At 37.7% G+C, this 17,318-nt stretch overlaps 1 protein-coding gene across 6 annotated transcripts in view; it reads right to left on the reverse strand.

Annotated features, from left to right (window-relative positions):
• Positions 1–17,318, reverse strand: part of PNPLA7 (patatin like domain 7, lysophospholipase) — a 260,431-nt gene that overhangs the window by 143,847 nt on the left and 99,266 nt on the right. For 5 of the 6 annotated variants that reach the window (XM_074210559.1, XM_074210556.1, XM_074210553.1 and 2 more), the window contains 3 exons: positions 15,692–15,823; positions 14,572–14,695; positions 3,709–3,822 (listed from right to left, as the gene is read on the reverse strand). In XM_074210559.1, coding sequence (XP_074066660.1) covers positions 3,709–3,822; positions 14,572–14,695; positions 15,692–15,823 — 370 coding nt within the window. The remainder of the gene's footprint in view (positions 1–3,708; positions 3,823–14,571; positions 14,696–15,691; positions 15,824–17,318) is intronic. The other variant, XM_074210555.1, reaches the window with a different exon arrangement.

Genomic DNA, 17,318 nt, shown 5'->3' on the forward strand with positions numbered 1-17,318 from the left:
ACTTACTGTGATTTAAGGCCAGATCATAAGATGCATACAGCATTCCAGGAATTGTGCACAAGACACACATTGACCTGAATTCTAGGTGTTCTATAGTGTAAGGTAGCATAACAGATACTATACCCCTGATATTCAAAATAACATGCATGCATGTACAACCACACACACAACCACACACACACACACACACACACATCCCACCCCTTCTCCCTTACCTCCCCACCCAAATTCCAGAAAAAGGAGACTATGAGGCAAAAATAGATAATCATTATCTGAATTACACCAAAACTATGGTCCCTAGACATGACAACTCAGGTGTCATGATTAAAAAAGAATATAAGTTATCTTTTTATAATTCAGATTAATGTCCAGGATGCATATAGTTTAGCTGTAATGTTTTTAATCACAATATCTGGATCCAAAAATCTCACTTTATAAACCAAGCATTTAATCAACTGTCTAGTATCAAAAAGCTATAGCATGCAAGTAAATAACACATGAATTGCTACAAGTTCATAATCAAAACCAGTACCATAAATAAAGATGCCTTCCATAGAGGGCGGCTAGGTGGCACAGTGGATAAAGCACCAGCCCTGGAGTCAGAAGTAACTGGGTTCAAATCCAGTCTCAGACTAGCTGTGTGGCCTTGGGCAAGCCACTTAACCCCATTTGCCTTGAAAAAACCTAAAAGATGCCTTCCAGAACCCGGAGGACACCTGGGCCATGTTGGAAGAAAAATTCTTCAGGTCAAGTATACCCTACATATTTAGTGGCTGACTGACTGACCCCCAAGATCTCTGCAGATGAGTTGGAAATTTACCTGATGATATAAAAGTTTTTTAGTGATAGGTTCTTAGATCATATATTAGTTGGAATGATCCTAGCAGGATATTAAATTTAATCCCTTCATTTTAAAGGGAAGGAAACTAAGGCAAAGAGAGGTGATATGATTTAATCAAGGCTGCACATGCTATAAATGTCAGAGTTAGGTTTGAAACCCAGATCCTCTGGCTTCAAATTCAATTCCCTTTCTACTGTATTATGCTTCTCCCACAAGAGATAAAAAAAGAACTGAAGTAGTATCAAAAAATATCAAAAAGCTCAAGGGACCCTCAGAACAAAACACAATGCAACATCAATGATATGATATTTAGAAAGGTCCCTTTTTCATTATTTTATCAAATCTAAGGAAATATGCATATTTGATGGAGTCAATGGAATTACATGTAAAGACAATGGCTAGGAACAACTGCAGCTGGGAACTCAGCCTGGGTTCCCCTATGAGAAAAGAACCCTCCCCCAGGCTCTTCATCTTAGATTCATGCCTTAAACCACAAAACAGGGATGAATAATCTTTTTGATGCTATGGAAATACTAGGTAGAAAACAAATAGTTAAATTCTGTGCCTTTTTATGTCAAACTGTTAAATTTTATGCTTTAAGCTATGCATTGCAAAAAGTAGGTTATAGAACAAATTATGCTACACCATTTCTAAGAAATTATGTTCTAGTAACATCCCTAATTGCATCTCTGTACCAGACCTTGAATTAATAACAGCTATCTGGGTATCCTATAGATACAATAATCACCAAGAAAGATCCTATAAGGACAAGGAAGTAGAGGCTAGTATATCCTGATAACACACTACTGCCTCTCTATTCCCCAGAAATGAATCTTTTTTATCCTTGAACATCCTGACATAATCCTTTCCACTTTGCTGGTTGGCAGATAGGGAAACTGATGTCTAGGGCAAGTGACTTGCCTGGAGATATATAGGTAAGTAATAGTAAAGATTTGAATCCAAGCTTAAGGCTCCTTCCACTGTACCAGTTTTGGGGTTTTGTTTTTCATTTCATTTATTTATATTTTATAATTTCATTTAAGTTATATTTGTTGAAATTGTTATCGAAATTATAATAATTATTTCAAAAAATACATGTGCTTTCACAATTGAAAAATCTACTGTCAAATTAGTCTTCAAAGATACACTCTAACACAGAAATAATAATCACTCAGTAATGCTGTTTTAGTATAACAAGGATAATGAAATATATATAAAAATATAGCTGCTATTAAAGTGCTTAACCATTTGACTATAATCTATGACCCACAAAAAAAAAGTAATTGTAGCCTCTGACAATAATCCCAATACTAAACTAGAACTATGCTACAGTCCTTAAGGTTAGAATCTGACCATGGAAATCTAAGATTTCATGGAGATGTAAGAAATCAGTTACATGAGTTTTTTCTGATTGCATTGCCAGTACAGAATGGGGTCCAATTTCCTGTTTCTGTTTCAACTTTGGCTCACAATCCCATATTTCCCACAATATGTCTTGCCTCAAACCATCCTACTCTTTTCATGATTTCTGTTCTAAAGAGAAGGCTTTTAATTTGGGGGTCACTTTCAAGAAGTACAAAAGTTGAGATTTATTTAGCTTACAAGAGACATGGGATATCTTACCCTTGAATCTGAGCTATGATTTTCCAAGTGTTCCAACAAATAAACCTTCTTGATGGAAGCAGAAAATCCTCAGCCCAAGAGGGAAGACTAACTGTAGGGAAGAAATTTTCATCCTTTTTGGTGCCTCACTACATCTAATTCAACACATACTCTACTTCTTGAAACAATTTTCTCTTAGGTTCTGTTTGCTGACCATCTTCTTTCACTGGCTTTTTTGCTCCCCCCCCCCCCAAGATAGAGTTCTTTTTCCTTAAGATTCACTTTCCTAAGAATCTCCCTTCACACAATTTCAACAACCACTTACATATTTATATTTTTAGATGTTGATCGCTTATCCTTTCCTAATAGTTCCATTTTTCTGCAGGACAACTCCATCGAAAATCTTGCTAATATTTGAATCATAATATAGCCCTGGTTTGAGTCTCCCATCTTTCTTCTCCCTATGCTTCAATCAAAACTTGACCATTGCTGTCAAAAGCACCTCCATCTTCCATTTTTTCATCTTAGCATAATTTGAGTCTTTTTTCTGATGGGCTTTCAAAGTCATTTATCAACAGTATCCCTTACTACATCTCACTCTAGTTTTTCCTTCTTTCTTTCTTTCTTTCTTTCTTTCTTTCTTTCTTTCTTTCTTTCTTTTTTTGGTTTTTGCAAGGCAATGGGGTTAACTGACTTGTCCAAGGTCACACTGGCAATTATTAAGTATCTGAGGTCGAATCTGAACTCAGGTCCTCCTGACTCCGGGACCGGTGCTCTCTCCATTGTGCCACCTAGCTGTTCCTCTATTTTCCCCCATAATTATATCCACCAATTCAGTCTGGTCATTTTACTGATCACTTCCTCTATATTTGCATATGCCATCCCTAAATATGGAAGGCCTTCCTGCCAATCCATGACCACCATTGTGCTTTTTAAACCTCCTGTCAAAAAAGTTTTCTAGGTTTCTTCTAAGTCTTCCCTAACTCCATTTCATTTTATCATCCTCCACACACATCATTTTAAAATCCCTGAATCCTGGCTTAAATGAATACAGAAATCAGGAAACTTTAGAGATGAAAAGATGCCTGTACTTCACTTGTCAAGCTATATGCCAAGTTCCCTAAATCAAGAACTATATACTCCCTAAAAGCATTTCCTATAATACACATACTAGTTGCTTGACACTTAGATATGGTTGACTAACATATACCAAAACTGAGGGGTCAAAGGTTAAAGGTGGAAGAATGATAATATTATTTCTTTACCTGTGGATATCTACGCTTGATGGAAGTCAATGCTCCTGCTGGTAACTTGGCTAATTCTGAATCACGGACAGCATGTACTGTTGTAGCTCTGGGTTGGTAGGTTAGTGTCTCCACCTGAAAGAAAGACACTAGGGTTGTTTCAAAATTTACTGTAATACATCATACTCACTAACTGAATTAGGAACACAGACTGGAAGTAAAACCATACAGCCTTTCAAGAATAACAGGAGGGGGTGGAGCCAAGATGGCGACAAAAGAGGATCCTCTCTTCGGCACTCTCTCATAAAACATATAAACTAAGGACTCTAACTAAATTTGAGAGACAGAACCCACAGAGGCAGTTCTCCTACTCAAGGTAATCTGGAAAAGAGCAGAAAGGCTCTGCTCTCTGGAGTTGGAGGGGCAGCCCGCCAGAGCAAAAGAACTTCACCCTCCCGGAGGCAGCCCCCGAGTGCTGGGAGTCGTGGCTCACAGCAGCTGGGGAGTTTCCTGAGCTACGCTGGGGAGCACCAGGCACAATGTGGGAGAATAGCAGGGGACCTCTGCCAGAGCGAGCACATGAAGCCCAGCCCTCAGGGCACACAGCAAGCAGCATGGTCAAGGCAGTCCAGATCCAGGAAACAGAAGCAGGTAGAGCTGGTAAGCAGGAGCCCTCAGGGCATGAGCCCATTGAACCTAGGGAGGGGAGTGAAGAGAGAGAGACTGCAGAGCTCTGCCTCTGGAACAGGACTCTGGGGCTCTGACCACATTCAGATCCTGATCACAGTCTAGGCCCCCCCATAGAACAGCAGGGCCCCCCCCACCTCAGCCCCATGGCAGAGGGGGGCGCATATGGTCATTCACAGACCAGGAGGGAGGACAGAGCCTCACACACTGAGACCCTTGTGGGAGTGTCCCAAAAGCTTAGGAAGCACCCCAAAACCAGGCTCAGGCTGGGAAAATGAGCATGCAGAGAAACAAGAGGAACACCATTGAGAAATATTTTGCCTGTGAGCCCAAGAAGGATCAAAACACTCAGTCTGAAGATGAGGAAGCACAAGCTCCTGCATCTAAAGACTCCAAGAAACCAGAAATTGGGCTCAGGTTAGGACAGAGCTCAAAAAAGACTTTTGAAAATCAAATGAAGGAGTTAGAAGAAAAACTGGGAAAAGAAAGGAGAGAGATGCAGGAAAAACATGAAAATGAAATCAGCAGCTTAGTCAAGGAGATCCAAAAAAATATGCTGAAGAAAATAACATGCTAAGAACCAGCTTAGGTCAAATGGATAAAACAGTTCAAAAAGTTATTGAGGAGAATGCTTTAAAAAACAAAATTGTCCAGATAGAAAAAGAGATGAGAAAACTCTCTGAGGAAAACAAATCCTTCAGACAAAGAATAGAACTCAGGGAGATTGATGAATTTAAGAGAAATCAGGAATCCATACTTCAAAACCAAAAAAATGAAAAATTAGAAGAAAATGTGAAACATCTCATTGAAAAAACAACTGATATGGAAAACAGATTTAGGAAAGACAATTTAAAAATTATTGGAATACCTGAAAGTCATGATCAGGAAAAGCGCCTTGACATCATTTTCAAAGAATTACTACAGGAAAATTGCCCTGATATCCTAGAAGCAGAGGGCAAAATAGAAATGGAGAGAATACACTGATACCCCCGAGAAAGAGATCCCAAAAAGCCAACCCCCAGGAATATTATAGCCAAGTTCCAGAACTCCCAAGTCAAACAGAAAATATTACAAGCAGCCAGAAGGACACAATTCAAATACCGTGGAGCTGCAATCAGGATCTCACAGGACTTAGCAGCAACTATATTAAAAGCTTGTAGGGCTTGGAATATAATATGCAGGAAGGCAAAAGAGCTTAGAATGCAACCGAGAATCAACTACCCAGCAAAGCTGAATGTCCTCTTCCAGGGGAAAAGATGGACTTTCAATGAACCAGGGGAATTTCAGATGTTCCTGTTGGAATGGCCAGAGCTGAACAGAAGGTTTGATCTTCAAATACAGGACTCAGGTGAAGCATAGAGATTGGAGGAGAAGGGGAAAATATGAGGGACTTAATGATGATGAACTGCATGTTTTCCTGTATAGATAAATGACACTGATAATACTCATATGAACTTTCTCAATTAACAGAGAAGGTAGAAGGAGCTTTTATAGATGAAGCATAAGGGAGAGCTGAATTTGAAGATAAAATATGTTGTAAAAATGGAGTCAATAGAAAAAAGGGAAATGTAATGGGAGAAAGAAAAAGGAGAGGGGGAATAGGCTAAGATATTTCATATAAGATTTTTCTTTGTTACAATGAGCTATTGCAATGATATGGAAGGGGGGAAGGCAAAGGGGAATGAGGGAATCTTCACTCTCATCAGAGGTGGCTAGGAGAGGAAACAGCATATATACTCAATGCAGTATAGACATCTGAAGTAAGAAGGAGGGGGGGGACAGGGGGAAGGGGTGGGGATGTGAATGATGGAGGAGAGGATGGACCATGGGGGGAGAGTGGTCAGATATAACACATTTTCTTTTTTTACTTCTTGAAAGGGGCTGGGATTGGATGGCCTGTCTGGGAACACAGGGCCAGATGGATGCTGGGCCTAAGGGGTGGTATGGGGGCTCGGGGCCTCTTGGCCCCAGGGCCGGGGATTTGTCTGCTGTGCCACTCAGCTACCCTATGGCAGAGTTAGAGTGAAAGGAGAGAGAAAATATAGTACATGGTAGTGGAGAAATAAGAAAGGAGGGAGTTGCGATCAGCAATGGCAACGTTGGAAAAATATGGAAGCAACTTTTGCGATGGACTTACCATAAAGAATGCGATCCACCCATGACAGAATTGTTGGTGTTGGAACACAACCTGAAGCACATTTTTAATTATTATTATTTTTGAGGGGGGAGGTGCAGGGCAAATGGGGCTAGGTGGCCTGCCTGGGGCCACATAGCAGGGTGATCGTTGGGTGTCTGAGGCCAGACTTGTACCCAGGTGCTCCTGGCTCAAGGGCCAGTGTTCTGTCCGCCACCCAGCCGCCCCTACTATTATCACTATTTTATTTCATTTTAGGTCTTTTTTTTTCTTTTTTTGGTTTTTTTGCAGGGCAGAGTGGCTTGCATGTCACATAACTGGGTGATTGTTGGGTGTATGGGGCCACATATGGGCTTGGGTGCTCCTGGTTCCAGGGCTGGTGCTCCATCCACTGCACCACCTGGCCATACCTAAAATTATTACTATTATTTTTTTTTAGGTGGCAAATGGGGTTAAGTGGCTTGCCCAAGGCCACACAGCTAGGTAATTATTAAGTGACTGAGACCAGATTTGAACCCAGGTACTCCTGACTCCAAGACCAGTGCTTTATCTACTATGCCACCTAGCCGCCCCTTTTATTTTTTTAAATTTAAATTTAAATTTTTTCGCTCCCTTTTACTTTATTGCTCAAGCAAGTCTGTATTTTGGGGGGGAGGGCATATTTTGTTTACTCTTAAACAAGAATATTTTATTAATGTATAAAAAAATTATTTGTACAAAATGAGAATAAAAACTAACCCCCCCCCCAAAAAATCAAGAATAACAGGAGCTGTGTTAAATAATGCAAAAAAAGAGTAGAAAATGTTGATATGGAAATCTCAAGATTATAGAGAAAAATGATCAATATGCCAATGTTTCAGCCATTATTGGTTTCTTTAGCTGTCTGCAGTACTTTAAGAAATTTGAAACCACAACTGGGATTGAAGTTTGGAGAACAGGAAAAGATAGAGAAAATAAGTCAATAATTTCACTCTATTCTAAGAAGTCAGATCTCCCTGTCCTGACCAGTATGAGAAATAAGTAAACAATCCAAAAGTGTGACTGCCCTTATGTTGAGAAGAAGAGTATAGGCATGTGACCATGTTAATAGAAGCAGTAAAATTTGATACAGGCCAAAATGACCTCTACTAAAATCAAAGCTCTGGCTCTAGCATTCAGTCTAACAATTCCACCCATCACCAGTTGGATGATTACGTTCAGAAACTATAACATGCCTTTGAGGTTTTAGTCAGCCTTCATTTCTTATCTTGAGTACAAAAAGTTCTCTGAAAAAAAATATGGGAAGAAAAAACACTATACCAAAGAATGGTTTGATTAATGTTATCTGTTTGCCTAAAGAAAGGAGAAAGGAGAAAAAGCACAGTATCTGGGTAGGGCACTGAATTAAAGGCATTTTTGATCCAAGTAGAATGATGGGAAATTATGGAAGTAAATGAGAATCCATCTAGAAGGGGTATTAGGCAAATGAAAATCAACTTAGGCTGCCTCTGAAAGAGAGACCAATTTTGCTATTGCTGAGGAAAACTTGTCTTTTAAGAATTTGACCTTGGGATCTTAATGTGTCACCTTCCCTCTGGTCTCAGATAGTCTATGTGTTCCTCTGGAACATTAAAAATAATCATTAAAATCATTTCTAGTAATCATTAAAAACATTTATAAAACTTCTTCAAAAAAAGTCAAGATTTCTTCACATATTTTTCTATGAGACATATAGGAAGTTAGAGATCTCATACAATAGTGAAGAATAAATATTCTCAACATCATGAGGAAAAATAAGAAGTTGAAGGGGAAATTAAAGTGGTGACAGCAGGTGAATTTTTTTTTGCAAGGCAGTGGGGTTAAGTGACATGCACAAGGTCACACGCTAGGTAATTATTATGTGTCTGAGAATGGATTTGAACTCAGCTCTTCCTGACTCCAGGGCCAGTGCTCTATCCACTGCACTACCTAGCTGCCCCCTCAGGTGAATATTTTTGAGGTGTAAAATGGAAGATCTATAGAATATGCCATAGAAGAAGGAAACTGAATTATGCCATAGAAGTACCATGTTCCTTTTGGAACAAGGTCAACCAATGAAATATCCTTACTGAGGAAATACCAAGAGAAAAACCTAGCAATAGTAGCTCAAGGGAGCACAAGAGCATGGGGGTATGAAGGCAATTTAAACCCTCACCATTTTCATTATTGCCAGTGTCTCAATGATATTCCATGAATTAAATCCCTGCAGAGATACAGTTTAAAAAGCTCAATCAAGGAAACTGCTGGGCAGAATGTCGTCATAAAAAGCTCAGGGGAGAACCATGCCATTTCATCGCTTAGTAACAGCACCTGACAGCCAATTTCATATGCCTGCACCATAGGAAATGGTATCTAGTGTTAAAATCTACACAATGTATCACGAGTCTAAGGCAGAAAAAAACAAGTCCAGGAACAGCTGTAATTAGCCTAGATTGTAAAACCTAGACACTGGATGCTTAGCAACTGCTAAACACCTTCAGAGGAAAGGACTTCACATTCCATTCTGTTGTGTTTTCTGACATCAAAGAACACACAAAGAGAATGGCAGGGTTTTATTTAGCACAATAATTAAGTGTTAGCTTATTAAGTTCAAGTTGAAAAAAATGTTTCATGTTAATTCCAGACCACCAGATCAAAGGCTATTCCAAAGGAACACGTAGAATATCTGAGACCAGAGGGAAGGTGACACATTAAGACCCCAAGGTCAAATTCTTAAAAGACAAGTTTCCTCAGCAATAGCAAAATTGGTCTCTCTTTCAGAGGCAGCAGCCTGCTATACAGGACAATGTTGATAGGATAAGTCTTGTAGATATAATCTGTTTAAAAAATTATTTACTTATTTTTAACATTCATTTTATTATAAAAATTTTGAATTCCAAATTCTCTCTTCCCTTCCAACTCTCCCTCACCCATTGAAAAGGCAAGTACAGACATTCAATTAGACATGTGAAGTGATACATTTCCATATCAGTCATGTTGTTAAAAAAAAACATAGTAAAAAGTGAAAAACAAAGAAAATGAAAAAAGTATGCTTCAAGACACAATTAAAAGTTCATCAGTTTTCTATCTAGAGGATAATAGTATCTGTCATTATGGCTCTTTTGGAATTGTTTTGGATCATTATTTGATCAGAGTAGCTAAGTCTTTCACAGTTTCATTTATGGGGCAGCTAGTGGTGCAGTGGATTGAGCAATGGCTCTGGAGTCAAGAGGACTTGAGTTCAAATCCAGCCTCAGACATTTAATAAATGCCTAACCGTGTGACCTTGAGCAAATCACTTAACCCCATTGCCTTGTAATTAAAAAAAAACAGTTGATCATTCTTACAAATTTGCTGTTATTTCATTTTATCTCAGTTCAGATAAGTCTTCCCAGGTTTTTTCTGAAACCATCTGCAAGTCATTTCTTATAGAACAAATTGATGGGTATCATCTCAATTTCCATTTTTAATATGGATATATTCTTATACTACAATGGTAATATTTAAGAACACAGCTACATCAATTTTTTAGTGTTATCCAATCACCTTTAGTCAGTTCTCAATTATTCAGACTAATGAAAGGAAGAATTCACTCTTATTGTAGTCTTTGTTGCAATCATCAGAAGCCTGGAATAATTCAGAAAGAAACCACTTCCTCATAATCTCAAATATGGGCATCCTCATTCTGAAGGTGGTATCATCCAAGCAAGGGAGCAAGCTCTTTTTGAATTTTTGAATTGAGTACCCTCTACAAACCACAAGTAGGCCATGAATAGCCCATGACCAGGTGGGTAAATTAACAAATCCACCTGTCCTTTAAACTTCAAAATGGTACTAGCTCATGACAGAAATGCACAGATTGGGCATAAGACAGTAAAGTCTCATGCTAATAAAGAGGATCTTTCTCCAAAACATTTCTCCATGGATATTCCATGCTCTTGTTTAACTGAGAGAGAAAAATGAACAGTGAAGCTCCTTTGTAGAAAGGTAGAATGAGCCTGATTTTTTGTATACCCTTGCCCCAGTACTGGTATAGAGTATTTAATAAAAACTTGTTAATCCTGAGTGATAGAAGCCAAGATTGTAACTTCTGCTTTTCTGCATTTAACTGATGCAGAATAAACTCTGTTCTAACTTCTCAATTTGTTTCTGTATATGTTTTTATTTTATAGTGATTTTTTTGTTGTATTTTGTTCTCCTATTATGCCACTTTTTCATTTTATTAGCTTGCTTAATTGATTCCTTATTGACATTTTTAGGATTGCTTTCTTAGCCCTTTCCTCTCTCAGGCTAAATACTCTCTTTTTACACTGTGATTGTTTTTTCTTATTCTATTGTGAATGCTAATCTATTCACATAGTCTCTCTCTTTCTCTCTTTTGTTTCCACATGTCAAGCCTTTCTCAAGTTTTTGGATTTTACTTATAATATTAATTTATTTTTATTTCTGTAAATTATATAGTTATCTACTTGTTCTCCTCTTTTGTCCTTTTGGTCAGGTGTATGGTTCAAAATTTTGCCCCCAACTTCCTATTACTTTTCTCTTACTGTGTCTATTCTGAATTTCTCTTTTGTTTGTAGGGTATAACCTTCTGGGTTCTCTTTATTATAAAAGCTTACATTTACATAGGACTGTAAGGTTTGCAAAGTACTTTTCATGTTACTTCAGTTTATCCATAACTCAACACTAGAAGGTTAAGTGCTATACTCATTTTACATATAAGAAAATTGAGACTGAGAGAAGTTAGATAACTAGCTAAGTAAGTATGAGATACAGAATTTGAATTCAGGTCTTTTTTGATACCACATCCAGCACTCATATCTTCTACTGTGTTCCTCATGAGATTAGAGCTCCTAAAGTACCCCCCCCACGCCTAATCAATTTCCTTTATCATCTTTGTAATTCTTGTCTTTTCTCTGTACAATATAGCAAAAGGAATGGAAGTAGAATAGCCCTATTCTAGATATAATAATTATTCTAATAAATAGAGGAAAAGAACTAAAGATCAGTAATGATCGAGAAATCCAAGGAAAAATCTTGTCTGGGGGAGTTTGTGAATAAGGAGGCTACCTTTTCTGAGAATGTATTATCTCTCCATGGAGGGTGTCCCAACCTAGGGGAAGGTCAAAGGAGTTCCTAGGGAAATCTGACAGTCAGAATGGTGGGTAAGACATAGGACGAGAGGGTTTTGCCCACCTAGAGCTACACAAAGAGATAGAACTAAGCAAGGGCTCCAAAGAAAAAATCCCAATCCATCCCAGAAACTCAGCTCACAGAAGACTTCCAGAGTGGGAACAAAAGGCAAACCAGAAAGTCCGGGGCCTAAAGCTTTGTATAGGGGCAGGGACTAACTAAAGATTCCTGAAGATTCCAACAGAATCATTCCATCCCAAACTAGAGCTCAGGAGACTATGAAGCTCAAACTAGAAGGACAACAATCTGGGCTCTCTTTGGATTAGATTACCCTGGCACAGAATAGTAGTCAGATGCTTCCTGAGGTCACTAAAAAATATAGACCCCAGATAATATAAACCAGCACTTGAAAAGGAATTCAGAAACTTGCCCTGACACTGAGTCCCAATTCAGGCAAAGAAAATGAGTAAATGAAATAAAACAAAAACTCTGGAGATAAAGAAACAATACAGAATCAGAACACTCAAGATTTAAACCCAAAGGAAAACATAACTCCACATAATTGCTAAGCAAAGCCTCAAAGAAAATAAGTTTTACCATAAACTCTACTGGAATTCCTGGAAGAAATGTAGAAAGAATTAAAAATATTGCTATAAAAGAAATGATCACTTTAAAGCAAAGATTAGAAATGGAAGTGAGGGTTCTAGAAGAAAAAAAAACTACAAAAACAATAAACAGCTTAGACCAGGAGGTTAAAAAAAAAAACCTTCCCTAAGTAAAGACTTCTTGAAAATCAGATTGGGTGGCTTAGCCCTACCTGATCTAAAATTATATTATAAAGCATCAGTCATCAAAACTGTTTGGTATTGGCTAAGAAATAGAGTGGTGGACCAGTGGAATAGACTAGGTGTAAAAGCAGGAGATGATTACAGTAATCTGCTGTTTGATAAACCCAAAGAGTCCAGCCATTGGGATAAAAACTCCCTCTTTGATAAAAAGTGCTGGGATAATTGGAAGTTAGTATGGAAGAAACTTAGATTAGACCAACACCTAATACCCTTTACCAAGATAAGATCCAAATGGTTACAGGACTTAGACATAAAAAACAATACTATAAACAAATTAGAAGATCAAGGATTAGTTTACCTGTCAGATCTATGGAAAGGGGAGCAGTTTATAACTAAGGAAGCATTGGAGAACATCACCAAAAACCAATTAGATGATTTCGATTACATTAAATTAAAAAGCTTTTGCACAGATAAAACCAATAAAACCAAGATCAAAAGAAATGTAGTAAATTGGGAAACAATCTTTACAACTAATGATTCTGACAAAGGACTCATTTCTAAAATATACAGAGAACTGAGTCATAATTTTAAAACAAAAAGCCATTCCCCAATTGACAAATGGTCAAAGGGTATGCAAAGGCAATTTACAGATGAGGAGATCAAAGCAATCCATAGCCATATGAAAAAATGCTCTAAATCATTAATTATTAGAGAAATGCAAATTAAAGCTTCTCTTAGGTGCCACCTCACACCTCTCAGACTGGCCAATATGACCAGAAAGGATAATGATCATTGTTGGAAGGGTTGTGGGAAATCTGGGATACTATTATACTGTTGCTGGAGCTGTGAATTCATCCAACCCTTCTGGAGAGCTATTTGGAACTACGCACAAAGGGCAACAAAAATGTGCATACCTTTTGACCCAGCAATACCACTACTGGGTCTATATCCTGAAGAGATGATGAAAAAGGATAAAAACATTACTTGTACAAAAATATTCATAGCAGCCCTGTTTGTGGTGGCAAAGAATTGGAAATCAAGTAAATGTCCTTCAATTGGGGAATGGCTTAGCAAACTGTGGTATATGTATGTCATGGAACACTACTGTTCTATTAGAAACCAGGAGGGACAGGATTTTAGGGAAATCTGGAGGGATTTGCATGAACTGATGCTGAGTGAGATGAGCAGAACCAGAAAAACACTGTACACCCTAACAGCAACATGGGAGTGATGTTCAACCTTGAAGGACTCACTCATTCCATCAGTGCAACAATCAGGAACAATTCTGGGCTGTCTGCAAAGGAGAGTGCCAGCTGTATCCAGATAAGGAGCTGTGGAGTTTGAACAAAGTTCAAGGACTATTCCCTTTAATTTAGAAAAAAAAACAGATATCTTATTGTCTGATCTTGTCACCTCTTAGACTTCTCTTCTCTTCTTTAAGGATATGATTTCTCTCTCATCACACCCAATTTGGATCAAGGTACAACATGGAAACAAAGTAAAGACTGACAGAGTACTTTCTGTGGGGGGGTGGGGGAGGGAAGCAAGATGGGGGGAAATTGTAAAACTCAATATCTTTAATAAAAATTAATTAAAAAAAGAAAGAAAATTAGATTGGATTGGACAGAGATCAATGAGAAAACAAGAAATAATAGTACAAATGAAATAACTGAGAAAATATGAAGTATCTCTCATCAAAAACAGTTTGTAAAAAGTGGTCAAAGAGAGATAATATAAAAATTAACACATTACTTGAAAACCTTGATTTTAACAAAGAAATGTAAACTCACAAAGAAAGTAATGTTAGACAAAAGCAGTGCCACATAGTAAAAATTAGTGTCCCAAATCGTGCACCCATTACCTTTACCACCATCAATGTCTTTCCCAGTGTTGTGCCATGTCACCTCTGGCCCTATGTCTTGCCCACCATTCTTCCCCAGGAACTCCTTTGACCTTCCCCTAGGTTGGAACACCCTCCAAGGAGGGGTCTCAGAAAAAGTAGCCTCCTAATTCACAAATTCCCCCAGACAAAAATGTGAGGTCCTTGATTCTCAGTATAAACATATCCATTCTTATTATTGCTAAGGCATCTGTCTTCCATTTTCTGTGACACTGTACAGGAAATAAGAAGAGCTGTCTTCTTACCACGCCAATGAGATCTCCTCGTCCATATTCACCAGCCAGGCGTTTTTTTCCATCATCTTTCCTGATCACAGAGCGTAGACGACCATTGAGTACAATATATGTGCAGTCAGATTTATCACCCTGCCTAAGGAGAAGAGCATGACAACACTATCCATTAAGGAAAGCAGAATTAGCTCTAGGTAAGATCAGATATCAGATTTGTATAAGGCCTAATGCAAACTTTTTGACTATTGCCTTCAAAATTCTCTGTTAGATATAAACTACCTGCCTTCTTCCTATGGCCCATGTCATACCCTCTTATATCATACCTAATTTTTCCCCATTATTCAATGTCTCAGCTTTGTATAGACTGACATATACTACCTCTTAAAAATGATTCCAAACAAAGGGCAAACACACACTAGAATAGCAGCATCAAACTCAAAATAGAAAAGAAGCTGCAAAAGCATAGAGGAGGATCCCTGTGGTCACATATTAACATAAAAAAACATAAGTTAATTTTATCTATGTTTTATTGCATCTTAATTTATTTTGGTAAATATTCCCAAATTACATTTTAATCAGGTTTGGGGGGGGTCAGTAACTACATATTTGGTACCTCTGCATTAGAATTTCAATGAGAGACAAATCTATGGACTCTAATTATATTCACTTTAAATTTGGGAAGAGGCTGTTCTATTTAAACTAATAATTCTATGTAATAGAGTTGAAACTTTGACTCATTAATTTGACTCATTAAACTTGACTCATTAATTGACCAGTATAATTACTAATTATATATTACATAATATATAATATATATTATGGAATTATTAAGATATATGATATGATTATATTATATAAATAATACTTCTGTTCAATAAAAACCAGAGGCAGAGTATATCCTCTTCCCACAGCACCTAGTCCAGGGTTGGTCTCTTCAGGTAAGAAATCTTTGACAATTAGTCCATTTTGTAGCCCTGATAGTTTATCAATTCTATGAAACCTGCCCAAATTAATGTGAAGGTATTAAGAAGACAAATGAACATAAGGACCAGAGAAGCTAAAAAAACAATTATGATCAGAATTGACCTGACCATCCCCAACATTCTCTCAAAGACATTTTCCCTTTATGCTTTACCTGTAGATTGCACGTCCAGCTTCTACCTCCATCCAGTCCAAGGCAAAGTCTATCTGCCTCACAAAGGGAGACATTCTTTTCACAACTGTGTGAGCAACAGCCAGGACAACACTTGGTTGCTTGCGCATAATCCTGTCAGAAGATAAAAAAGGTCAGATAACAGAATCAACCTTAAGGATCATGTATTCTGAGTATAATAATGAACTCTTGGTAGAACTGTGAACTGGTTCAGCCACTCTGGAAAGCAATTTTGAATTATGCCCAAAACATTATTAAACTATGTACACTCTTTGACCCAATAAACTCTTATTAGATTTATATCCTAAAAAGATCAAAGGAAGAGAGAAAGAACAGTGGCAAAGAATATTTTTGTCTTTCATTTTCGAAGAAGACCATGACATCAGGGAAATGATGCCATGATAAGCATGTGAAATGGATTTGAATGGGGTGGGGGGCGCTGTGCTAAGTCACCCGCCTCCTGAGCTATCTGGGTTCACTGGTCAGATATGAATAAGGATGACTGGATATGGCCCTGGATGCAGGGCAATCAGGTCCCCACAGCTAGAGTCAAGAGGCTGGATTTGAACTCCTGTCCTAATTCCAAGGACAGTGCTCTATCCACTGCACCACATAGCTGCCCTCAGTGGTAAGTAGTAGGTGGAAACTGAAGGGGTGTCCATCAAATGAAGAATGGCTGAACAAATTATGGTACATGAATGGGATGGAATACTATATTGAGTTTTAAGAATTATTAAAGGGAAGCTTCTAGAGAAACCTGGGAAGATATGAAATGATAGAACGTGAGCAGAACCAGAAGAACAATTTATACATCAGCAATACTGTAAAGATAAACAAGTTTAAAACACAAAGAAACTGATCAACACAATGACTAACAGCAATTCCAAAGGACTCATAATGAAATGTGCCATCTAAGAACAAACAAATCTTATGAACTGAATGCAGACTGAAGCTTTTCTTTTCATTTTTTTCCTCTCTATTTCTTTTCTCTTTCTTTTTTTTGGATGTGGCTAAAGCAGATTTGTTTTGTTTGACTACCCATATATGTAACTGCTTTTATTTTTCTTGCCTTCTCAATCAGTGGGGGAGGAATAATGGAACAATTTGGAGTACAAATAAAATATATTTGAAATATAATATATATATATATATATATATATATATATATATATATATATATATATATATATATATTCCAAATCCTTCTATTTTATAGATGAAGAATGAAAGATCCAGGAGAAATTCCTTGTGTAAGATCATACAGTTAGTAAGTGGAAGTTTTCTTAAGACTCAATCCTATCCTGTATCTATGCAGGCAGTCTAAGGATTATTTCAGACATGAAGACAACAGAGACTGGGACAGGTTGGAGTAGATGCCCCTACCACGAATACAATCAAATGCCCACATTGCTTACTTTGATGTCATCTCCTTCATAAGGAATTAAAGGTAGTTTCTCAATATAGTGTGGACAGTGATAAAAACTGTAATACCTGTCTTCAAAGCCCTATAGCTCAAAAAATTACTGCAGAAATGTATTCACAGATATATCCTATGACATAGCTTTCCTTTTTTATTTTGGTTTTTGCCAGGCAATGGGGTTAAATGACT

The sequence above is a fragment of the Macrotis lagotis genome, chromosome 1 (genome assembly GCF_037893015.1).
Source record: "Macrotis lagotis isolate mMagLag1 chromosome 1, bilby.v1.9.chrom.fasta, whole genome shotgun sequence".
Taxonomy (NCBI): domain Eukaryota; kingdom Metazoa; phylum Chordata; class Mammalia; order Peramelemorphia; family Peramelidae; genus Macrotis; species Macrotis lagotis.